This window comes from Colius striatus, chromosome 1 (genome assembly GCF_028858725.1).
Source record: "Colius striatus isolate bColStr4 chromosome 1, bColStr4.1.hap1, whole genome shotgun sequence".
In the NCBI taxonomy this organism is placed as follows: Eukaryota; Metazoa; Chordata; class Aves; order Coliiformes; family Coliidae; genus Colius; species Colius striatus.
In genome coordinates, this window is record NC_084759.1 from 50,263,047 (window position 1) to 50,290,102 (window position 27,056).

At 36.9% G+C, this 27,056-nt stretch overlaps 1 protein-coding gene across 12 annotated transcripts in view; it reads left to right on the forward strand.

Annotated features, from left to right (window-relative positions):
• GPC5 (glypican 5) overlaps window positions 1-27,056 on the forward strand; it is a 659,030-nt gene that overhangs the window by 143,265 nt on the left and 488,709 nt on the right. For all 12 annotated transcript variants that reach the window (XR_009818701.1, XR_009818699.1, XR_009818702.1 and 9 more), the window contains exon 5: window positions 1,181-1,306. Coding sequence is in view for 7 of the 12 variants with exons in the window: in XM_061996002.1 (XP_061851986.1) it covers window positions 1,181-1,306 (126 nt within the window). In the remaining 5 variants the exon portion in view is untranslated. The remainder of the gene's footprint in view (window positions 1-1,180; window positions 1,307-27,056) is intronic.

Genomic DNA, 27,056 nt, shown 5'->3' on the forward strand with positions numbered 1-27,056 from the left:
TAACAATTTAATTCTGTTTTAATTTTGAGTAAGCAATATTTAAAAATTGAATTCCTTATACCATTTTAGACCTATATGGACTAAATATTGGGAAAAGTATAGAGTATTTCTGGCATATTTTCGCAACTCCAGACATGATCAAAGTTAACGTAAAGTGAAGCTTGCTGGCTTACAGAGCAATGAGTATAGCATTTGCTGGAGCCTTTTTTTGTGCCTGCAGGTCATAGATAACTCAGTATAGTGTGATGTTCTAAACCAGAAAGAATAAATATTTTAGTTTTTCATAGCCAGAATGAGTCTCCCAGGAAGAGATTTTCAATACATAAGCAAACAATTTATAAACATAAATTCAGTAAAAAACTAAAAAGTCATTCATATGGTTTGATTTAAGCACAAAAACTTATCATTAGCTCTGGGCATCTTGACAATTATTTAAAATAGCAATACATAATTTATAACCTACCAGCACAGCACATGTCACTTCTCAGATAGTTGTTTAAAGATTTAACATCTACATCTTAAACCCATCTTACCTAAACCTTGAGTTGCTCCATAATTCTCACAAAAGCAGTTTGTAGTGTTTATGACTCCATGTGGAGGACTAGTTGACATATACACCTACTTCTTTTATGTGAACCTGCTTCTGCAGGGGGGTTGGACTAGATGATCTCTAAAGGTCCCTTCCAACCCCCACCATTCTATGATTCCATGATTTGCTGTATGGAGTTTTTTTAAACTTTTTTTGGGTGTATTTGTACAAGTGTTTTGTACAAGTTGGTGTATTTTGTTGTGTGTTTTGTACAAATTGGTGTAATTTTGGTGTATTTCTATGAGTGTTTTGGTTTATTTGTACAGGTATTACAAATCGTATCATAACTGTGCAAGAAAATTTTAGATTGTCAGGAAATAATTCCTGTTCCAGAGAGCACAGGTAAAGTTTGGGGATTGTTTTCTTTACTTTGACCAATGAGAGTATCAGCTTTGTGAACTACTGAAGTGTATCTGAGAGAATCAAAGTTACCTAACAGGAACTAGACAAATTGATTTTAAAGATCAGTTGAACTAATGGAGAGTAATAGAATCATCACATTGTTTATCTTTTTACAGACATGCTCAACAACAGTACTGTTTGATGTTACTGATTGACACTGTCAATTGTTTCCCGTGTTCCCCTGTGCAGAGAATTTATCAGCCACCTCCGACTCTACAGAGCCTTTTACGGTGGCCTGGCTGATCAGCTGTGCGGTAATGAGTTGGCAGCTGCCGATGGGCTCCCATGTTGGAATGGAGAAGATGTTGTAAGAAGGTACCTTTCCGACTCAGTTTTCTCTTTTCTTTCACCTTTCGTATTTCTCTGAAGCAGCTTCCAACTCGAGTCAAAGGCATTCTTTGCCTAGGTATGTGTCAAGGTTAGTTTGAAAAACAGGTCAGGGTGGGTTTCCTTCTCTCAGGCCTCACCTGTAAATGATGAGAAAATTTTCCCTTCAATCTCTGTTTTGAGGGGAAAAAAAAAGGAGTTCTGCCATTCATCAGACATTGTTTCCTTCTAATTTACAGCACCTAAACAGGTACTGGAAAAGAATCTGGATTGGCATTTACAAAATACAGCTGGAAAAAAAGAATACAGATTTTTTTATTTAGCTTGATCTTCATAAAATGTTCCTTTTAATACAAAGTGTGTGATAACACGCTCAAGCTATTCACTTAAAACTTTCTCTGCCTCTGAAGAATGAAGTAATCACTTAGTATATAGGGTTTCTCAGGAGAGAGCTAAAAGTTAAAACACGAAGATAAAACATTTTAAAGGTGAAACACATGTATTGTTTTATGTATGCAGTGGCTTGGGAGACATAACTCTGCAGCAATGGCAAAGAAGAGAATAATAAACTACTGTGCTCTTGGATGTGTATCTCTGGAATCAATATATTTCACAGCTTACAAAATACTAGCATTTGTGGATGTCAGAAGGATTTTCAGAGAGCTGATCTCTATGTTTTTACTTTATTGCTCTCATCACCAAAACAAGTATTTCTCTGAGCAGGAAGTCCTTGTGGTGACAGAGACCAAAATGTTAAAAAGTTCCCTGAAATTATTTCTTTTATACAGGTAATGCTGTTGATACAGCATTTATTAGTAAGTAGTATCAAAGGTCGTATAAAAGAAGGTAGTTAAAGACTGTGAGATGAGCTAATAAAGTGGGAGAATGCTGGTAACAGCTACAAGTAACAGTGAGAGCCTGCACCTTCAGATATCTTGAAAAAGGCTAGATACAAGTTGTAATTTGCTGAGTAACAATTCCAAGTGAAACTTAATGCATATCTTTTTAGCAAACAGCTGCAAGTCTACTTTTCTATAACTTCTTGAGTAGTCCAATGCCTTGTCAGCACCAAGGCCCAATGAGTGGTTGACTCCCGTGATAGTCTCATTGGGAACTTTTGTCCTAAGGTTTTGACAGTACTCCAAAGATGATGGGTTCTTTTGAGTTTTAATCTCAGTTTTGCCTCCTGGCTTTTGTTTTGTTGCCCTTTACCTAATTAGTTATATTCTTCCTACCAAATGTTTCAATGACAGTTTGAGGTAAGCTTCTTGTAATTACAGATTTCCTAAGGCCAAGGTTCTTATGTCATTACTTCTGTCTGCTTATAGTTGTACTATTCATATGTGATATCTTTTCAAACCTTTATTGTATTATATGGTACTCGTATATTTTAGTTGTTATTTTATTTTTATACTGCAATGTTTATACTGCAATACAATGCTGTTCATTGTTTAGAAAATAAAGTCCTTATGTAGAAATAAAACATTCTACTAAATTTAAAACCATAGTAGTTTTAAAAAGTAATTTAATTTGACTCAAAATATTTAATCATTGCAATTTATTTATTTGTGAATCAACCTGAAAATAGAATAATAAAATTGTTTTGGTTGGAAAAGACCTTTAAGATCAAGTCCAACCACTAACCTAACACTGCCAAGCCCATGACTAAACTAAACCATGTCCCTCGGTACCTCATTTACACATATTTTAAATATCTCCAGGGTTGGTGACTTCATCACCTTCCTGGGCAGCCTGCTCCAAGGTATAGTTGATGATGAAAGCACTATATCTTAAAAATAGTCCCTACATCTCGATACCTCTACTTATACCCTAAATATATTGTGGTACATATTCTTCTGCTTCAGTAACTATATGAAGGTGCTCACATCTCCACTTTTTCTCCCGTTTATTATATCTTGTTAGTCAGTGAAAGTATCCTTTGTTCAATTTTATTTGTTTCTGTTTGTTCTTTTGTAACTGAAGGGAAACAAAAAAAATTTTCTTGCACTTTGAGAGATCAGGGTTTTTCTCTTATTATTATTACTACTCTTCCTCCTACTACTACATAACTGTTAATCTAGGGGAAAATAGATGCTTTTTGTTCTTAGGCACATCTATGTGCCTGCTATGAAAGTAAGGCACAAGTGACACAAGCATACAGGAGAGGAGCACATGTACTGCAATGCCTGCAAATTTCTCTCGGTTATGGAAAATCAAACTCAGCCTCAGAAACACAGTCAGACAAACAAATCCTGCAAATTCAGAAACTAAGGTGTTGTGTTTGAGCAAGAAAAGCACCTGCTCTGTCCCACAGACTGTGCTGGAGAATGGCATTTAAAATGGATTGATGAATATCAATCAACTACCAAAGAGATCTGATGGGAAATGTGCAGCATCAGAAATGATTGTGCTTGGGGATATTCTGAAGGGCAATGAAGATGTCAGGCTTTGGGAATATGGACTGGAAGCAGTGTGCAGGCAAACCAGATCAGAAGAGACTAATAACATACAAAAACAGGGTAGGCAGTTGAAAGTGATCTTGATTTAAACTCATCATGATCCCGATTTTATAATTTTCAGAAAAACTATGACATACCTATAGAGTGCTCCCAAAAGCATTATGATACCAGTCAAGAATCTAGCAAACTCAGTGTACAAAAAGTTGTCAAAGAGTTAGATTTGTTTAACCTGGAAAAGAAAAACTGTTAGAAGAAAATTCAAGGTGCAAAGAGGCTATTGCTAGGGGGAAGAAGAGTATCTGTTATACGCATCCGTAATGGCTAGGAGACTCAGAAAACATTTTAAATACATTCTGATTAAATATTAGGGATAGTTTTCTAGCAGCAAGAACAATAAGGAACAAAAATAGGTAGTTTTGCAGTCCATCATCTGCCTGAAGGAGAATGTTTAAGAATAGGCAAGGCAAGGCACTGAGAAATGAGGCAGCAAAAGCCGATTTTTCCTTAGAGATATGGAGATTGACTGGATAACCTCATAAAATCTCCTCCAGACCTCTGATTCTAAATCTAGGATTATCTAAATCCTGTATTGCTCAACTTCTGTTGCCATGATCCTAGGATACTGTGACATTTTTTAGAAGTAATACTGACCTGAGCAGACATCATTACTTTTCTCTGTAAACAATAAAGAACACCTGAATCTCTGCACTCAGTCTCTTTTCTTCTTTATTTTTTTTCTTTCTCCCTTGCCACTGCTATACTAATAAAGATATTGGTGAATTCATCTATGCAGTGTTCCTGCAGTTTCCCATGTGTTGGAGAAAACCTGTGTTGTTCAAATTAGTTGAAGATAAATAGATTTTATCTACTTTGAGATTCTTCATTTCTGTCTGGTTTTACCTTCTATTTAGTAATCATGTGCCATAGCTGATGGTGACTGCAATTTTGGGCCTGATATGGAAAAGCTATTTCATAAGCTACATAAAGCTGGTGTGAGTGTATCAGGACCTGAAAAGATTGCTGTATCTGTTTTTCAAGCTGCAAGTAGCAATAAGCCCTGAAGAAAGAAGATAGATATGGGTTTTTTTTTTTTTTAAAAAAACCAATCTTTCCAGTTCTTCATTTTCCTTTTCTGTACATTTTTCTAAAGGAAGTAGTTCAAAGCTTTGTTAGCTGTAATATCATATCTCAGATAAATCTTACAGCCTTTGCCATCTCTAATACCATCTAAGAGATTAACAAGCCTGTGTTATTGAAATGAAAGCTTCTTTCCTTTTTTTTTTCTTCCCCCTTTTTTAAAACTCATAATACCATGACAATATGGCTCTTGATTCTGAAACTAGAAATTACTCTGAATCTAGCCTGTCCCACAGTGCAGATTCATGTTTTTCTTGGAAACCAAGACTAGAATGTCCAAATTCCTGTACTCATGTCAGGCAAGACTGATAGCAAGAAGGACCTGCAGGAGCAAGACTTCTTGCAAAGTTCACATCACTGCAGAATGAAGGAGAAGATATATCAAAGGAGATGTTCCGCTGTTTTACCCAATTCTGTGACTACAGTGATCAGGTATGAAATTCAGACTTCAGTTTTAAAGGCGTAACTGAGTGCTGTGATGAAGTACCTGGAATTTAGTCTCATGGATTAATTAGGTTCAATGGAAAAAGAGGAATTGTGGTTAATAAGTTAGGTACTGCCACAGTGAGAAGAATTGCATGCATCAGTTTGGAATTTCAGTGGCATCTTACCATTAAAGCTAAAATAAATTGTACAAAAAGACTGAAGTTGTTCTCATGCATGAATATAAAATGGTTTAACTGGCATTCATACAGTTTTGGTGGCGTCTTGATAGAATGTGAAGAGATGAAAAAAATCCACAGAAGAGAGCATAATATGTACTCTATGTCTTGAGACGAGTGATTCCACTGAACTAAAAATAGATATGAGAGAAGAAAATAGTAAAATTGTGTGTGTGGAAGCATTCAAGAGTAATGGGGATTATTAAAACAGTTAATCAAGTTTGGAAGGAAGAGTTTAATATAAAGCACATATCTAAAGTATACAAATTAAGAGGAATTAAATAGCGTGATTGATTTTAATTGCTGAGCAAGTTGTTAGAAAGTGATTATAATAAGCATCTATCAAATACATGCTTAGCTTTAGCACAGCTCTCAGTCTGAGGAAAGGAATTTTCTCTTTCAATTCTGAAATATCCTGAAATGAGTACAATCCTGAATCTGTTCTTAGCCAGCAAACAAAGATAAATGCTGAGATATGGAGATCACATTAATTCTATTTAGTTTTCTTCTATTTGAGTTAGTCATCACTTTATAATGGGGTGGAATGTAAACTGCCATCGAAGGGGCCACTAGCCACCTGTACAAAAGGTTTACATGAGCAACTTGAAATGTAGGAACAGCCCATTATGACTCTTACTGCTTTGCCTAATATGCTGTTACCAACAAGGACCAATGACAGATGCATAGAGAAAAAACAATTGTAAATACGTGCTTCCTTACAGTCTTCAAGTTTGAAAATGCCTGAAAATTGGGAATGTTCAGTCTTCCCATGAACTCACAAAATCTTAGCACCAACGTAATTCCATAGCAAGCTAACCAGAAGTTTTCAGATACCAAAACACTGAGTCAACTTAAGAAGTAAATGGTGGATAAAGATATTTGTAGGCTTGAGTGTTTTCCAAAGAAAACTAAAATTCAATGAACTGATAAATCCACATTCCTGAAATCTGAAGTATTGTTTGTTTGAATTGCTGCTACTCCTTTAGAGATACTTGGAAGTGAAGTTGCTAGCATATAGCACCTGATCTGTAATGAAAAATCAGGTCATCTGGCCTGCAAGAACATAGGCTTCCAAAGGTCCTCCCTGAGTTCAGGAGGAATTTTTCATTACAATACATTTATGTTTAGAAAACTGGTAAAATCAAGACGTTTGTTGACTAATCAGCAAGACTCTTAATGTTACTGCTGCGTCCCCCTCAATTAAAAATAATTTCTTATTGATCCTTCTTCACTTGTTAGAAGAATGAGAAGGGCTTATGATAAATTAAAGACATATAAAAATGTGTAAATACATAAATAATAAAAATGAAATTGACTACTAATGAATTTAATGCCATTATTCTAGTGGCTGGTTTTCTGAAGGTGACTTTTGTTGTCTTTTGAGAAACCTTAAACATTATTTTTAGGTTAGCTTAATGAACTTGGGAATTATGGTAGAGGATATAATCCGAACTATTTATTCCAGAGAAAGATAAAAATTAGAAGAAAGAATGATATTTGTTTGATCATAGATTACATAAAACTAGGTGGTTTATATGAAAGCTGAAATTCAGACCCTATTGGTTTTAGGAGATCCAAGTCTAACATTAGGGGACAGAATGCATTTCCATATGATCCCAATGATTATATGAATCGTGGGGTTTGTTCTCAGTATATGCTTAGATAAATCTCATGACACCTGAGATTGGAATTCATTTGATTATGTAAAAGCAGCAAAATATGGATTGTGTTTGATTACCTCAAAAGAAATTATATATTTTTCCCTTTGTTTGCTTGAGCAAACATATAATTTTCTGAAGTATTTGTCCTGGAAACGTGAGTTGTTTGTCGTGCACAGCATGGGTTATAACAGAAGCGTTCTAACAACAGGTGAATTAATTTTTGTTAAGCTGGTAATAGTTTACACAAGATGTTGACTTTTAAATTGAAAATTGTGATTATAGCAACGTTAAATACATAAGAGCATTTTTAAAGTCACAGAACACTGTTGATTGATAGGCAAAAAAGAACAGTGACCAAGGATATTCTAAAGAGTCTGAATGATGGCATCACTGTACCTTCATTTTGGAGTGTTTTATTCTTTAATTGTACACAGTCGTAGAAAAATACTTATTCCAAAATTTAGAATTAGTGATCTGATGACTCTTAGAGATTTTCCTAGGGAGTTCAGAACTACTTTACTGTAGTTTATGACATGAAACAACAGAGCCAAAAGAAAAGAAATCTGTCATCTCCTTTTTTTTGTAATAAGGTTTCATATTAATACCAAAGAAAACTCATGCGAGAGGCTTTGCTGCATAGTTCAAAAAGAAACCTAACATAAAGTAAATAGCTATGAATCATAGTAGATTGTGCTAGACAGAAGATTTGTGTATTTGTGCCTCACTGAAGTTCTTATAAAAGAAATATGATCTAAGTGAATGCAACTTTGATAAACAAGATATCTTTCAAATAATAAGTTTAGTGATATTTTTCAATGAAGCCCCTTTGACAGAGTGATGTTCTGAAACAGTTTATATTTCTAAAACTAAATTATTTATCTCCTCTAGCTATGACAGTTTAATGCAGCAGCTTTTAATGCATCATTTAATCAGTATTTTAGCCTGTGAAAGGGGTCCTTTTTCACTGCAATGTTCACAGCAGTCCTCTGTAAACACTACAGGCTTACTAATCCAGGCAGAAAGCTTCTTTGAACTGATGTTCAGCATTTACAGATGTTCCTTCCAACCTTCTATTGCTATGTTTTATCTGATGAAGACATTTCTCTTGTCAGCTATAGTTCAAACTTTCATTGAGCATCCTGCATCAACTGAAAATATGCTACTCAAACATAGATTATTCTGGATTTTTTGATTTTTACTTTTTCACAAAGGACTTAAAAACACAAGCAGGACGATTCTAGAGATCTAGAAGCTGATTGGGAGTCTGAAAACTACTGATTTTTCCGATGTATCTAATTGTGAAAGTTTGCAGTACATTTTCTATATGAGGAGAAAATTGCTTTATAGATCCCTATTTTGGTGAATATTTTCTAGATTTTTATGTTTACAGTTCTATTTTATTAATGTCCTTTATGGAATACAGGTGGTGAAAAACTGGTATTTGTACAGTTTTTATTAATACATTCAGAGGCTGAGTTCACTCATCTTTTCTATAAATAAATATTACTCTTTCCAGTTGTATAAAATTCTTCTTGTTTCTTTTGTACTGAAAAGAATCATGAGATCTTCTCTCATGAAGTAAAACTAATCTACCATTCCCAACTGTGAGTCTATGAGCATGTCCTTCAAAATACCACATTGTCAGTTCTCTTTAATAAAAGTTATGATTTCTTATCTTCCTTAGCAGCTCAGCTTCTTCTTATGTTCCTTTAGAATTATATGATGGCAAACAGAAGTTGGCTTATATTCATTAAAATGACTATTTTGTTCTAACTGTTTCTATTCTAACACAACATTCTTAGGGCCAAAGTTTTTTAGCACTCATCTGCATGTGAACACTCAGGAAAATGAAACTGAATTAATGGAGACTATGAATTCAGAAATCAGTGATGTTTTTACTCAGTTCATTGAATGAATAAACCAAACTTAAGCTATTTAAATTCAGAAAGTTATTATTAAAGTGTAGTGTCTCACACAGAAATTTAATGATGTTTTGCTAGCCCAGTTAATGCATTTGCATCTTTAATACGTTCCAAGTGATGTTTTGAGTTTATCCAGTTTAGTAAAGCATATATCTTGTATGAGAGCTTCAGTACTTTCGTGACAACTATCTCTGAAAAAAGACTGAAACAGGAACTAATTAAAAGGAAACATGACCATGCTTGTGTATAGTGTGCTGCAAACTTAGTAAATGACCCAGTCAAGCACTAGTATGAGGAGTCATGTCCAAATCAGAAAGGTTTTCATGTTCAAGTACTGGCTAAAATTTCGTTATTATAAAGAACAGATCAAAGCAATGGAATTAAATTGTTACATGCATGCAACGGGAGACTGTGCTGATACTTCCTAAATACTTGCTTGAGTCAGAGAAAGAAAATATAAGCATAAAACGCAGTTCAAACTCACAATTGAACTATTTTCTGTGTACAGTAAAATAGACCTCGATGCCACTTGTAATAGACAGGAGTGCCAGCAAGACCTTTCTTCCAACTGTGAGGAATTATTAGATATATTTGAGAAAATCCCATGTCTGTGGATGGAAGGATTGGACTATAGCATACTGATATGTAATAAGATGTAGCTTCTCCAAAGGAGTGTGAGGTGTGAATCTCTGTCATGTTAATTTTTGAACACATTTATGTTGTGTTAATAATATCTTACATTGTTAAAACTTGTGATATTCTTCATCTCTTCTACTCCATGTATTCATGTGAAGAAACACACATCTGGATGTACCCCTTGGCTTCTTTTTCAGTAGAGAAATAAATGGACCCTTGTAGGATGTAGTTCATTGAGCCTTTAAATAGTTTAGACAGAAGTTCCTAGAAGGACTTGTTTCTCCCTGTTGACTGCAAAGGGTATCAGTCTAAAGGTAGTGGTAAACTTTGTCTATGTTTAAAATATCAAGAAACTCAAAATAAAGTATCTTTGCTGAGATTAAAATCCAAAATACTTTAAATGCTTTTTAACCTGGTAGAAACATTATGCGTAATTGTTTGAGGTATTTCACTAGAAAATAGGTGCACATGTTGATCCATAATACTGAAAGTAATATAAGTGTTCAATTTTAGCTAGTGCTGATCTTCTGGTCAAAGTGATGTATGAGGGTAATCTAGGGTAAGCAGTATAAAGGATTGTGTAGAACCAAGTGTCATTCTTTCTCAGTATTTTTGGTGAAACATAGAACATGATCTTGAATAAGGTATAAAACCTACTGTTTTGCCTAATTTCTTAAAGTTATTTTATTTTAAAGGTTGAATAAAATTGAGAATGGGGAGAGTTTGGGTGTTTATGGCAAGAACGGGAATTTTTCCTTTCATTGTCCATTTTTCCTAAGCCTGTTTTCACTGTGGGAAGAAGTTATAGCATCTAGAACTCCAGGTTTTGAGCCTCTAGTTCCTATGAAGTGCTACAAAAATGCATATGTTTACGTTCTTTTTCTGAATGTGACAACAATATTGGAGGGAAGCTTACATTCCCGTACCTGTTCTTGTTTTAATGTCTCACTTTCATATCCTGATGTCTTAAATACCTCTGAGTCATATACATAAGTACAACAATAACAGAGGAAGTAATAAGCCTATCCTATGTTACAGTCTCATAAAAATGCCTTTTTTTGTTTAATTAAATACTTCTGGAATCTACAAAGATAGCATGGGAGGTAACTAATATTGTTGCCCTCAGTTCAAACTTCAAAGCAACGTGGTCTATTCTACTTAGGGAAAAGAAGTCAGTGCCTCCGGAAATCTCTGGACAGAAGCTGTTTAAAATAAAAAAGTGAAAATGAATTGAAAATCATAACAAACAATTGTTTTGATATAAAGATATTTCATTTTCCTTTGAAAAGTATTAAACACGGTCAGTTAACAGCAGTACTGAATGGCAGAAGACCAGTACTGAATCGTGCAGGGGTTCTAGGCAGCAGCTAATGGAGAGAAACTACATAAACAGTTTTAGTCATTTTTTGAGCAAAAGCCTCCCCTAATTACAAGATTATCACTCTCTCTTCTTAAATTCCTTGAACAGGAATCCCAAGTTAAGGGCAACTGGTCTTGACTGCATGTATTTCTAGCATGGCAAAGATTTGACTATGATCCAAACCAAGGAAAGCTCATTCTGGAGTATTGCCCTTCAGCCTTTTGACAGCACAGACTGCATTCACAGAGATCTTGGCAGTAATAATTTAATTTAAAATCCATATTTTTATATCTAGGGAATTAGTTTTACAAGAGAGAATTTTTGTATCCACCAGTTCAAGAGCTGATGGCTAGACTCAGCCACCTGAATAATAATTTACATTGTCAATACAGTTGATTCTTTTGGATTCTTATGTTGATAATTGAATATTTCTGTATGCAAGTAATACTGTTTTGGGAGAGAGATTTAACTGGCATTTTTAGCTATGCAAAACTGAGACATCTAATCTGGGCTACTTGCATCTGTATAGTCAGTAGTGAGAGACCCATTCTACTTAGTGCTAGTGGAGTGACTGTTTCTAACCACTGTAATCACTTGGTGTGAGCAGCAGACTTAGATGATATGAATCTGAATCTTGCCCTCAAGAATGTGTAGGGCTGATGGAAAAAGGTTTGCACCCTTGGAGAACAAATGGAGAGACAAGTCAAAGCTTATTTTCTGGCTGTAGTTTCAGGTGCACCACTGTGCACCATCCTCAGGTAAATGTCACCAGAAGATGACCATGAAAGGTGAAAGAAAAACAGGTTTTCTGAACATTAGATGAAGCTTACTCAATTGCGTTTTGCTGCTTCCATCATTTGGATTCTTACAGGCTTTGAATTCCTCTGTGGAGAGCCTGGGTGGCAGATGCTTCAACACTGCCATTGGAACAGTTCACAGTGGTAGATACAGCACATACAATGACTCAAACAGATGCTCATGACAAGAAAAACTCTTGTCTCAGCTGCGTACACAAATTGTAGTGGAATACATGAAGTGAAGCCATATGTAGAAAGATCCTACAGTTGTTCTCCAAATGAGCAGTTTTGTCTGATACTTCTGTCACCTCCAGAAAGATTGAAACTGTTTGGAGTTCATGTTGCCTTATTTTTTTTCCATAAACATGAAATAGATTTTTAATAGATAAGATTATAATTTCATAGGAAGAGAATAAATTCTTTCTCTAGGGTCTGATTAATTTATGTCCTAAGAAATTTCATCTTCTGATGAATTGTCTAACTGTATTAATTTGCAGGAAGTAAACCTGAGTGATAAATGAAATCCATCAACTGAAATCTGCTGAGATGATAGGACAAAAGTGGAGATTTCACTCTGAAGTTAGCTTCCTGTCATGGTTGTGCAAGGAGGCGCTTTTACTTGGTAAAAGGGATGCGGGTTGCAGTGCAGACCCTGTAAAGATTTCTCATACTTTCCCCCGGCTCTTGGGTTCAGACCCACCTCAGATTGGCTGGGCCAATCTGGCACCTCTGCCATCACTATTTAAGGAAGAGAATGTTAAGTGCTTAGGAGGAGGTGTAAGAGTGGTACAAGATGGAGGCGACCACGCGAACCTCACAGTCAGAGAAGGAGGAAGGAAGAAGGAGCACAACACTGAAGAGCCCTCTGCAACCCGTAGTGAGAACGCAGCCTGTGCCCCTGCAGACCATGGAGGGCAATGGCAGGACTGAGAGCCACCAGCAGCTCTGTGTGAGTGCACCCGGACGGGTGAGAGACTGTGTGAGGAGCCGGCCATGATGCAGGCTGTGCTGGAGAGCCTGTGGGATGCAGACCAGACAGACCCACATGAGAGGCAGAGAGGAGCTGCAGCCTTTAGGATAAATGGACATTGGAACTGCCCGTTCAGGGCTGCCATAGAATTATAGAATCATAGAATGGTAGGGGTTGGAAGGGACCTTTAGAGATCATCTAGTCCAACCCCCCTGCAGAAGCAAGTTCACCTACATCAGGTCACATAGGAACATGTCCAGGCGGGTCTTGAAGACCTCCAAGGAAGGAGACTCCCCTCTTAGGTAGCCTGTGCCAGGGCTCCCTCACCCTCACAGTAAAATAGTTTTTTCTTCTATTTAAGTGGAACTTTTTGTGTTCCAGCTTCATCCCATTACCCCTTGTCCTGTTATTAGGTACTATAGAAAAAAGGGATGTCCCAACCTCCTGACACCTACCATTTAGATATTTATAAATGTTAATAAGATCTCCCCTCAATCTCCTCTTCTCCAGACTAAACAGCCCCAGTTCCCACAGTCTTTCCTCCTACGAAAGATGTTCCAGTCCCCTGATCATCTTGGCGGCCCTGTGCTGTACTCTCTCCAGCACTTCCCTGTCCCTCTTGAGCTGAGGAGCCCAGAACTGGACACAAGACTCCACATGAGGTCTCATCAGGGCAGAGTAGAGGGGGAGGAGAACCTCCCTTGACCTGCTGGCCACACTCTTCTTGATGCATCCCAGGATGCCATTGGCCTTGGCCTTTTTGGCCACGAGGGCACATTGCTGGCTCATATTTAGCTTATTATCAATCAGGACTCCCAAGTCATGTGTGTGAGGTACCCAATGGATGTGCAGGGAGGACTGGTGGGGAGCTCACCTGTCCTAAGGAGAGGCAAACGGCAGAAGCTATCAAGAATAGACTGACTGAAACCCCCATTCCCTGCCCCCCAGAGCTGTTCAGCAGGGGAGGAGAAAATGACATTGGATCTGGGCTCTGAGCCTGGGATGAGGGGAGGGGTGGGGAGAAGGGGGTCTTAAAGGGCTGGTTGTACTCTTCATTATTATACCACTCTGTATTGTTTTATGTTTGTTACATTTTGGGGTTTTATGGTTATTTTTAGTTGGTGTTGGATTAAATTATTTTCTGTTTTCTTCCCCAAGCCAAGTTCTTCCCCAAAACCTGGTCTGTTTTGTCCTGGACCATAAGTGGTAGTTAAGCCCTCCCTGCCCTCTCTATACTTGAGTCTAATTATAGTCTTTTGTGCCTGGATGAGTCTAAACCATGACACTTCCTTTTGGAGAAACTAAGCCTGGAAACAGTATTATCAAACAAATAAATCCCAGCTTTGGAAAATGACATTAAAAGTCTTGAGGTTGGATGGTAGTTGAGAGGAACACCTGGAGAGCAAGCCAGATTTACAGTAAGGCATGATATTTTTATTACTTGCATATATATCAAAATATCATTCTTCATCTATTAAAAAAATTATTTAGTAAAATTAAAACACATTTTGGCTTTTACCTTAGTTTTTGTAGTGAGTTCAAACTAATTGTAATACCTTTGTAATGTCAGAAAATTTGGGATATAGATAAACTTTCTGCTGCAAAATTTTGTTTCTAAACAAACAAACAAAAAATTCAGCACCAGTATTATAAAAATTAAAATAACTCATGATGAATCCTCATTAAAAAATATCATGTTATAGCATGTTAGAATTAACAGTTCTGGAACATATTTTTCATCACAAAAAAACCCCAAATATAAAATTGAAGAAGTGAATAGGCAACAGTCCTTCACAGTTACCAACAATAAGTGATGTCTAGCCAATCAACTGAAAAAGGAAGGTACATACTTACATAAGTATATAATTAAAACACAGAACCTCTTTCCCTAGGAATTGTGGAAGTCAACAAAGTATCTGCATTCAAAGAATGGCTAGACAAAGTCTTGAAATAATTCATCAAGAATTTCTGATAAACTTACAGTATAATTGTACTTTCTGTAAATTGCAAGAAACTTGGAGATTGTACCTGAGGAAGAGAAGGGAGGAAGTGTAGCAGTATATGTCTATTCAAAGTCTTTGCTGGCTAACCTTAGAGAGTGGTTGCTTAGAAAGTAGAACTTCTTAAGTAGAGATACATTTCTCTGTTGGAACTTCATAATACTATACTGGGTATTTTTTTCTTAAAAAAAGCAAATAGTAATATCTTGTTGGGCAAACAAATGAATATAGTACAGCTGTAATCTAATGATCACTCACACTTGTGCATTCACTTCAAGGTGTGTGTGCTGTGAATCCTCAATGCTCTGCTTTACAACAGTTTCTCAGAACTAGGAAGGGAGACAGAAGTTGTATCAGAATTTTTTTGAAGTTTTATGGTCTTTCCCATTGTGACAAAAATATAGACCCTTTTTTCTTCTTAATTTCATACAGTATGAAGAATGCAGACTTATGTATTATTTCCTGTTATTTTCTCTGGAGGGAAATATCAGTGTCTGTCTTTCTTTCTTTCTTTCTTTCTTTCTTTCTTTCTTTCTTTCTTTCTTTCTTTCTTTCTTTCCCTCTAATCTATCATCCTCCGCTCATTTTTAATAACTTTTTTTTTATTTGCCTTATATTTGCACTCATTTATCATCCAGTATTTTACACATCTTTTTCCCATTGATTATCATATTCTTGTCTTTACTTTGTGTTCTGCTTCAAGCCTTTCTTCTTTGCATTCCACCTTTTTTTTCCACTTAGTTGGAGTCACGGTAATCATAGTACAATGACAAAGTGAACTTTGTAATTTTATTATTTCTGTTTTTATTTCTGGTAGCCACAGAATAGCTTTAGAAGACAAAGTGAGTCTGTTTACAGCTAATTTTGAAAGGAGCCTTTCTTGATCTAGGAATTTGAACAGGGAAAGTTCATTCAGTATTTAAAACAAATCAGAGACATAGTGTTTGAGCTTCCCCCCCTCTCCATTTGCATCTTACATTTTCTTCCTAGAAGTTCAAGCAAATATTAAAGTCACTCATTGTAATAAAAAAAGGAAGAACTGTAACCATGGCTCGTGTCAGATACTGCTTATCAGAAGTCAGCGTTGGTTTCAAACACTCCTAATGGCAACTATAGCTCACATTTCATTACCCTATTGCCATCGAGGAGAAAGAAAATACGGGATTTTAGGGGGGCTAGCTATGCTAATGGTTATTTGAACTGCATCCAATCTGACTGGGGCAAAATCAACCGTGTTTGTTCGAAGTTTCTTCTCCCCACCACCCCATCCATAGCTTTGCCAAGTGCAACAGCAACAGAAGCAAAAACTTTTGGTGGTCCTCCGGAGAGAGCAGTTATTTCTGTTGCTGCATCCTAGGTTGCCACCCAGTGGAGAAGACTGTAAGTTCTCATTGTCGCAGTTCCAAAAAGAGAAGCCGGCAGACAGGCGCTTATTCTGCAGGGAAGTACTTGTGGGTAGTCTTTTGTGAAAGCACTGCTTGCTTCTGTTGTTTTCAGTTGCTTTAATTTAGATTTAAAAGGTGAACCAGCAACAGCGCAGTCAGCCAGAGTAAAGGTAAAGGCAAAGGCCTCTGGGGTTTGCTTCTTATCTTTAGATATTTGCTGGTTTTGACCAGTGCATTAAATGCTATGTAACAGCCTATTAAAACAATAGCAGCTCAATTTATTTTAACATTAAAAATGCTTAATATGACAGTGGATTATAACTGTGATTTGCAACAGTGTCTTGAATTCTACAAAAAGATCACATTATTTTCAATCTCCTACAAGTTACACTGTGTGCTGTTAAAATCTCTTCTAACACAAACTTCATTTGGCCTTAGCTGTGTTTAAACAAGCAGCTCACAGCTTTGAGGAGAAAAAGCCCAAACCACCCAAAACTAGTTTCCAGTTTGTATAACTGAGTTATCTGACTCATTCTGTACTTAATTCATTTCAGTGTTTGAAAACACAATGCAAAGCTAATGCAGGCAAGTGTTGGCAACCACCAGTATTTAATTAGTGTGTCATGGGGAAATACTTAGAATATTTAAGGGAAGGAAGACACCAGAGAAGAGTGAATAAGAGTACAGAAAAAAACAATGACACTGATTGTTCTAAGAAACCTAGAAGGCAGATACCAGTAACTTCCATATCAGAAGCAGTTCCTGAGTAGCCAAAGAATGTCCAGAGCAGACCAATGGAAGAAGGTGTTGACTAAATCCTCTTTCCTTTGGAAATCTGTAGTAGGCCACTGCCATGATGAAATCCATGTTACAAAACAGAATCTCAAATGGTGCTTTCTTTGTTTAGAGACATTAAAAGCAACAGAAACTCAAAATCTTTTCAAATTGTCCCTCATATTCTCAGTTGAAAAGAAGCCTCCTTATCTAGTCTATTACCTGGCATTTCCATTTTTCAAGTTCTTAGCCTTTGTCAGGAGAGAAGAAGAGGGAAGGGCAAGGCTGATGCTGCCTGTAATGGCTCATGTAGGGTTTCCAGACTTGTCATGAGTGTTTGTGCTTCTTTAAAGTCCTCTTCACTTTAGCATACCTCTGTCTTTTACTGATGGAATCAAATTGTAGCAAGTAAGGTCAAAACTTTGGAGAATATAAGCCCTATGCCTCATGACTTTTCTGATTGCTTGCAGTGCAAACCAGACAAATCCATGCTACTATTTTTTCTTTCCTCTTTAAAAATATACATGAACTGCTGCACTTCAGTATTCTAAAGGGAAAAAAAAGATAATATTTTTAATGGTCTTTTTTCATTATATTTTTTCACCTTATATGTAGAACTCAGGGCTCATAAACAGAGAAAAGCTTGGGTTTGGAAGAAACTTCTGGAATTACTGATCCAAACATTAGTAAGAATTCAGGTAAGAATTAGTAAGAATTAGTAAGAATTCAGAATTCAGATTAGGTTATTTGTGACTCTGTCAAGCTGAGTCTTATTTTTAGTGATGGAGATTCCACTAATATTCTGGGCAACCTATTCTAGCATTTAATTAATCATAAAATGTGTATTTTTTTCACATAGCCAGACAGCATTTCATCTGAGCAACTTGTGGCTCTCACCTCTTTTTCTGTCACTCTGCATCCTTGTGAAAAAAGTATCCTTTCCTTTCTCCTTAGGTAATTTATAAAGTGTATGGTGAGATACTCTTAAGTTTTCCCAGGTTGAACAGATAATTCATTCAGCCTCTCTTCATATATCAAGTTCTCCAGCTCTGTAATCATCTTGGTGGTATCATAATGGATTCACTTTGCTTTTCATGCCTTTAAAGGCCCATATGTCGCTGTGACATTTGCAATTATGGGTTTTGACGAGGATTTAGTTTTGTTTTTTTTTTTTCCTTCAGTGCGCTGTCCTGAGTGTAATTTGAGAAAGGTGAAAAAAGACACTCTGAAGTCCACCGTTAACATGAGCTCTGTCACACTTTGGACACAAGTCTGAGTATTTTTCTAAGACAAATAATTTTATTAATCTTTTAATTGACAGAACCAGCTATATCATTATTCAGCTTTCAGATGGTTTTTATTCATATATTTTTAAGATTGCAAAACAGCATAAGGTTGTGGGATTTGGTCTTAATTTTATTTGGTTTGGTTTTTCCCTGTATGCTTATCGTCACAGCTGTGTAAAGGATAGCCATATTTTTCCAATATTTGATGTACAAACTTATATAATAAATGATTAGTAGGATGAACTGAGAAATTAAACAGTCAACAGCTAAGATGTGGGAGTTTTCAGAGGAGGAAAAAAAATCCTACTAATTTTAAATCCTGAGTTTACGTGCAGAAACTAAAGAGGAATTTCCTCCTAAATTATGGAGGTGTTACTGACCTGCTTTCTACTTGAATAAGCAGATATAGGTGAATTTAAATTAGCACTTTAATTTGGATCAGGATTGTGCTTTTGAAGCAAATCTCTCAATCATCTCCACTTGCTACACTTCAGTTCTTGTTGTGGAGCAGTCTTGGGGCAAATTAGCAGGATTCCTTTCAGATGAAACTCAATTGTAAGATGTGCCTGAGGGCTGCACCTAACACACTCTAACTACTACATACTGTTGCTGTTAGGCCTTAATAACCGAGTGTTACAGAAATAACTTCCTGTAAATTTGTTGCTGTAGAATTTAACTACTTGCTGATGACTTGTGTGTGAGGAACGGAGGCTGATAAGAAAACACCTGTGCAAAACCTGTCAAATCCAGGGGAATTGTCTGTATTTTTTAAATAAAAAAAGGGTGAAGGTGAGTGGAGTGATATATCCTAAGTGTATTTTTATTCAGAATATTGATGATTTATTATTCTGACTCATTATTTGAATGGATTATATATAACAATTATCATCCTTTTAAAAAATAATCTGGATACTTGTATTGTTAAATTATATAGTTGATAGAAAGGCTTGTGATTTTTTGAAATAAACATGTTTATAGCAACAAAAAACCTTTTAATGAGGCGTGATCAACTGAGACATCTACTTCAATGAAGGGAAAAAACCCTGAAACACTTTTCTTCCAAATAGAATACCTAATCTTGTTTCAATGAGACAATCATCATGTACAAGCCACTGTACTGGGATGATTTTCAGCTTTAATTGCCCTGTCAGTTACAATTAGAGGTGTTAATGTAACTGTGAAATGCTACAAATTACTTGTGGCTTTTGCTCCATGTGCATTCTCAGCCTGTCTTGCACAAAAAGATACCAGAATGACTGAGATCTCTTGCTGAGTCCGTTATTAAGGTTTGCTTGTTATACTCTGTGGTTACAGTTATTCACTCAGTGTAGATTAGGTATTATGGATGTAAAGGGGCTTGCAGCAGAATGGTCTAATCCTTTAAAGTAAGGGTGTATTAGACATTTTCCTGAAATAGCTGCAGCTATAATTGGGGTTCATATAGCTGAACTGGTTAAAAAAAAAAAAATCAGTGGTTTTACCAAACTTGTTATTAGTATAAGAACCTATGATTTTCACAATTGTATGTGTGCTTACCGATGCATAGATATTTACCATTGTTTGGTGGTTTTTTTGTTATGATAAAGGAGTTGCCTTTTTTTGAAGTTCTAGGGCTGTGATCATCTTGAGCAAAGGCATTGTCTTAGCAGAACAGCAAAGAAATTTTCGGCTGTTAGAGGAAACGTGAACTTGAAAGTGGGGCACTGAGGGTGATGATTTGCTAGTCCTTTCATTTCAGTAAGCAGTATCAAAAGATTACCTGGTCTAACACTAATAAGTAAAGCAAAGGAGAAAAAACAGATGAATGAATGAATGCTGAATACTATACTCTGTGATAGGTTGAGAAAAAGATGAAATGCAGAAGATTCATAGATGGATGGCTGAATGATCCTGGCTGTGCAGTAGGTTAGATTTGATTTTCTTTCAGTGCTGAAAAGCTACTAAGTGCAGTGGTTCAGTGGACTAACAGACTTATTTCATCTTGTTTTGAAACAGCTGCTCTGCATTTCTGCAGTCTTAGAGATTGCACTACTTCTTGAAAGGGTAAATGTCTCTGACAGAATTTAACTCCCTAGTGTTTCATTCAGAGCTGGAAAAAAAAAGACAAACCGTAGAATATCCTGTAGTCCAAAATCTTGGACCACCGAGTAAATTCTACACAGTGAGGGGCCCTTCAGTGTAATCACCAAGTGATGGATGTCTAGGAAAACTGACAGGTCACCTGTTTATTCAATTTTGAAGTGTATACACTGCTTAATGATACAATTTAAAAATATTGGTCATTGTAATTGCTTGTTTCTTTGGGTTAACAACTGATTACTGAACCCCATCATTTATAAGACAGCATTTTAAATGGGATTAATCCAGATGAAATAGTTTCTCCTTAATATCTTCTTGTTCTTTTACCTGGGCAGTACAAGCATCCTGCTAAAACAAATGTAAATTTAGTGACTGTAAAGCCTGAGTGTTCAGATCTTTTCTTTTTGGCCTGTCCTTACAGGGGATGATGTCAGGATGTGAAAATATTTTTGAAAACAGGAGAAAATAAATTAATCATTAGGCTTCAAAGAAATAGAGGGTTTTCAAAGAGACTTTTTTTTCTTTTGACAATTTTGAAGGCAGGAACCTGTTTGTATGTTAAGAAGGTATTTATCATATATAATTTTTCTCATTTCAGCCAAACAACTGAGAAATTTCTAAAATTATGTAATTGTTATGAACTGTAAAGACAAAATGACTAATTAAACTGTGGGAAAACTAGTAACTACTAAGGCTTTATTTTTTTGTGTAATGACAGGTATACATTATTTTAGAGATGGAATGGCACTTACAGACCTATGTTCTTTGTGTGCCCACTGATGCACCTAAGGTAGGAAAAAAGAAAATTCTGTAAATTGAAAGTGTTAATATGTTCACCAAATAGATGAAAAAGATTGTATCACTGGTACATGACATCGTATATAAGTGAAATCTAACATGATACTTGCCAACAAAAACCTTATGAGCCCAGTAGATGTGGCTTTATAAAGGGCAGGTCCTGTTTGACCAATCTGATCTCCTTGTATGACAAGATGACCTGCTTAGTGAGTGAAGGAAAGGCTGTGGATGTGGTCTGCATGGGCTTCAGTAAGGCCATTGACACAGCCTCCCACAGTATCCTCTTGGAGAAACTGACTGCCCATGGCTTGGATGGACGTACTCTGAGATGAGTGGAAAACTGGCCGAATAGCTGGGCCCAGAGAGCCAGTGACTGGAGTTAAATCCAGTTGGCGACCAGTCACCAGTGGTGTTCCTCGGGGCTTATTGCTGGGCCCTGTTTTGTTTAACATCTTTATCAATGATCTGGATGAAGGGATAGAGTGTACCCTCAGTAAGTCTGCAGATGATACAAAGCTGGGTGGGTGAGTAGATCTGCTTGAGAGGCTCTTCAGTGAGCCTTGGATTGTCTGGATCAATGGGCGAGGCCAACTGCATGAAATTCAACAAGGCCATGTGCCAGGTTCTGTACTTGGGCCACAGCAACCCCGTGGAACACTACAGGCTTGGGGATGTGTGGCTGTAAAGCTAGCTGGTGGAAAAAGACCTGAGTGTATTAATAGACAGCTGGCTGAATATGAACCAGCAATGTGCCCAGGGGACCAAGAAGGCCAATGGCATCCTGGCCTGTATTGGAAGTAGATTTGACCAGCAGGACCAAGTAAGTGATTGTCCCCCTGTACTTGGAACTGATGAGGCTGCATCTCGAATACTATTTTCACTGTTTTGCCCCTCACTACAAGAGGGACATTGAGGTGCTGGACCATACCCAGAGACAGGCAACGAAGCTGATGAAGGGTCTAGAGAACAAGAGGGAGCTGGTTATGTTTATACTGGAGAAGAGGAAGCTGAGGGGAGATGTGATCGCTCTAAAGCTACCTGAATGGAAGATGTAGTAAGGTAGGGATTGATTTCTTCCCTCCAGTAATGAATGATAGGAATGAATGGATGATAGAATGTGAGGAAAGGTATTCAAGTTGCACCAGCAGAGGTTTAGATTGAACCTTAGGAAGAACTTTGTCACAGAGAGGGTTACTAAGCATTGGAATAGGCATAAAGCTTTAATATTTGCTACTCTAGAGCATTACATCTTTAGCTTAGTCGGAGAAGTTAACTTAAAGTTTTAAAAAAGCTCCATTTTAATACGGCCACAAGAATTTTTTTTAATCTGCTTCCGTTCCCAGTCTGCAAACACTGGGAATAATAGAGCATGGTTTTAACCTGTGCTTTAGGATATAAAGACTGGGCTTTTTCCTAGATTAATCTTCTTAGTCCTCCCAATTGGCAAATACAGATGGAAAGGTGGTTGGGAAGTCTAGACTTGAACTTCTTCTCTAAGCAGCTCTTTTGAAGAAGAACCTACCTTTCTCCCATGGTAACATAGGGAGCCTTGCTCAAATCCCTCTGATTTGTCTTCCTTTCCCTTGACTTTGTCATCTATGTAAACTCAGACCATGAAAAGACATTTTGAAAGGTAAATGCAGTCAGAAGAATGCTGCTGAAATCAAAGAAAGTGCTTATGTGCGTAAACACACACAAAAAACGTACTTGCAAAGCTGGAGTGTTAGATAATGAAGTATTTGAGGAAGAAGCTCTCTGTTTGGCAGTTATTTGTTAAATAAATAGTAACCAGCAGGCTCTACTTTTGCAATCAATAACTAGTATTTCTTTTCATGTTTGCGTTTAGATAAAAATGTATTTATGTTGTGGCTTAAGATTGTCTGAAACTTTAAAAACCATATAGTCACTCAAATATTTCATATATACTTTCCACCAGGGGATGACAGTTTTATGTAAAGGGTCTTATAAACAGAGAAAGAATTATGATACTTTATTTCATAGATACAACTGTATTTATAAAGAATTTTCAACTATATTGCCACATCATCTTGCACATACATAAAAACGTTATTTCTGTTTATTTAGCACTAGTGTTTCAGATACGGCACAGTTACACTTGACCCATTTCTGATCTCTAGAGCAGAAGGTGATTAACTGCAGGGTTTCTCTACTTCCTCATTGCAGATATCTAGAAGAAAGCTATAAAAAGGCCTATTTGAGGGAAAGAAAGGAGGTCAGGCACTCAATTAGACTGTAAGAGCTGGGATTTACTGTCAAACTGGAAAATCTCTATAAAATAATATTTTTTTCTGTTACGGGTTTTTGTATTATTCATATAAAATTAGCATAGATTCTGTACTATTTTTTTCTTTCTTTTGTATCTGTAATTCAACATTAAGCTACTGATAGAAAGAGCAGGTTAGCCTGTGGAAGACTAGTGATGCCCTGAAACAGGATCAAAGATGCAGCATTGGTGTGTTTCTGTACAAGGTGTGCTGCGAGCAGCGTGTAAAGCTACTAAGTCCTTATGTGACACAATATTAAAGGAAAGTAATCCTTTATCCCAGAGAATATTAAAAACAATAAAAGACAATGTTTTATCGTTAATACATCTTTTTTCATTCAATGGGTGCATTTACTTCTCTGTATTGAAATTGATAATTGTAAGAAGAGTCATCTTTCGAGGTCCTTTCCACCCTTAAGATTCTGTGATAAGTGTCTGGCCTGAAATTCTTGTATTTACTCACCAAATGGATGCAGAAACACATCCTTTATATTATGCTCTTGGCATATGCCTTATTCAGGAAAGTGAAACTGGGAGTGAGATTTTTTAGGCTTATCCAGTAGTTGGGTTGGTTGTTGACCAGGGAGATAAGAGAGAAAATCTAAGACATACCAAAAACCAAAATTTACTGGGACCTGTACTGCACACACATTCACTTCTGAAAGGTATCACATTTATTAAAATCAGTTAACAACTGTTTGTCACACACACAAAGAGATAAGATGAAATGGGAAGGTTTGTAGTCCTGATTGTTGCACTCTGAGCCTTACTTTAATCCCACCTGTCGCTTATCTCTTCAGATGGGAATTCTTCACACATAAGAGAGCATCTCCCAGTCATCAGGCATTAGCTGATGTAGCTACATTTTTTTTCCCAATATTTTTACATTTTCACATTGTCCACACTTTGCATATTTGTGTAGGATCCCAAGTGACTTGTGAAGCAGAGTGCAACACTAAATATTTTAAATGATCTTGATGTATGAGAGAAAATATCTGGAAAAAAGGAATGAAATTTAAGCCAAGTGAACTGTAGGTAGACATAAATAAGTGCTGTGCACTTTCTGGATGAACTGTTTAGGTAGGAACTCTCCAAGATAAGGTGAAGAAGTTGTGTTGGATCAGTCAGAATATATTCCAAGAGAGACTTTCTGTTGGGAAAGTAGCAAACATGTATTGCAGTCCACACCAGCTGTGTATTTTCAACTCTATTCAGCACTGAGAAAGGCTCAGTTAAAATAGTGTGGCCAGCCAGAGTAAGCTGTAAGATGTGGTATGCACACACCAATGTTGGGTTGTGCTGTACTTGCTGTGTTTTGGATCTGTGTAGTAGTTCTTTTTTTCATCTTGTTATGATATTGGCACCATAGACACTGAGAAGTAAAGTTACTGTAAGGAGAACAGAGAAAGATTACTATGGGAAAGATAGAGAAAGAAGTAACACTGGTTATGGTGGGGATAAATAATGATAGTTATGTCCAAAAAAACTCTTTTGATTTATGGAGACTTCATATATCTTAGTTCCATGCTATTCTGGCAGCACTCGATTTACTCCACAGTAAATTAAATATCTCTGTAATAGATTTAATAGGTATAATGACAGTCTATATAAAGGCAGAAGTCTTCTCTAAGTTTTCTGATATGCAAAGCATTAAAGATGCAAATTACTGTATTTTCGTAGTCGGTTATTGTCCCACGGGCATTTTCACAGGTCAGAAAAGTCTCTATCTGAATTAGGATAAAAACATTGTTATTTCTTCACATTTTCTTTGCAAAAGAAAGAAGCCAGGAGGAATCTTGCACTGAAGGGATTCCTGGTAAACAGAACAAGTCCTCTGGAGTCAGCCTTGACTATGTGACTAGTGACTGCTCTCTCAGACAGTTTTCAATTCACCTGACTATTCACTTAGCTAGACAATACGTCTTCAGTTTGTCAGTGAGGATATGGAGGAGAGAACAGAGATGTTATGGGACCTCATTAATACTTACAGGTATTTAAGAAAGTATATGTCAAAGGGATGGGGCAAGCCTTTTTTCTGTAGTGTCCAGTGATAGGACTAGGTGTAATAGACACAAGCTGGAACACAACAAGTTCCACTTAAGGAAAAAAGTTATTTCCTTTAAGGGTGAAGGAGCCCTGGCACAGGCTGGCACAGGAGTCTCCTTCTCTGGAGGTTTTCAAAACCTGCCTGGACACATGGCTGTGTGATCTGATCAAGGTGAACCTGCCTCAGCAGGGGAGTTGGGCTAGGTGATCTTCAGAGGTCCCTTCCACTCTCTACCATTCTGTGATTCTGTGTAATTCTGTGAGTGTCAAAAGCCTTGCTAAAGTAGGATGAATAGAATCCACTGCTTTCCCCTCGTCCGTTGAGCCAGTTGTCTCACCATAGAAGGCTGTGTATGTCCATTTCATTTAAATGTTCCCTAATCTGGTCCTTCTCCACTGACTTTGAGTTATCCTTTTTTTTACCATGGGCCTCAAGGACCTGGCATTGCAGACCAATGTTACTGGTAAAAATCAAGATGAAGATGGCACTGAGTTCCTTAGTTTTTTCCCTGACCTGTGATCAGGGGACTGGAGCATCTTTCATATGAGGAAAGGCCACAGGAACTGGGACTGTTTAGTCTAGAAAAGAGAAGACTGAGGGGGAATCTTATTAATATTTACAAATATTGAAACGGTGGGTGTCCGGAGGTTGGGACATCCCTTTTTTCTATAGTAGCTAGTAACAGGACAAGGGGTAATGGGATGAAGCTGGAACATAAAAAGTGCCATTTAAATATAAGAAAACACTATTTCACTGTGAGGGCGGAGGAGCCCTGGCACAGGCTGCCCAGAGGGGTTTTGGAGTCTCCTTCCTTGGAGGTCTTCAAGACCCGCCTGGGCATGTTCCTATGCGACCTGATCTAGATGGACCTGCTTCTGCAGGGGAGTTGGACTAGATGATCTCTAAAGGTCCCTTCCAACCCTACCATTCTATGATTCTATGATAGGGACCTAGAAGAATTTCTCTTAAATACATGAACCTAATCTTGGGAAAAATGCAAATAGCATGAAGCATGATGATACAGATCTCTGTTAGTGGATTTCTGAATACATCTTCTCTAGTCATATTAATCTGTGACAATCTCTGGTTGAAATATGTGACACAATGCAGGCAAACTTGGTATAATAAAATGTTTGTTTACTTTTCCTTTATGAAATTGCATTTATGTGGCATGAGTGAATTACTATTATCGAAAATATGCCTATTTGGAATTCGGTCAAAACAATTTTAGATCACCTTAAAAATTTTTCTTTGTGTTGCAGATTAAGTATTCATTCCAGGACTCCAATACCTTTACTTTCTCCCTAGCTGTTTAATTGCAAGGTGCCTTAGTTTCATAAGAAGAGTAAATGTGGGTTTTTTATTGATACTCTTGTCATGTTTAAAATCAAGATTTGAATTTTATTCTAAAGGCATAACCTCCATATTTTTTAAGCTGTGAAGGAGACTTGGAAGTGATTAAAGTTCGAAGGCATCCACAA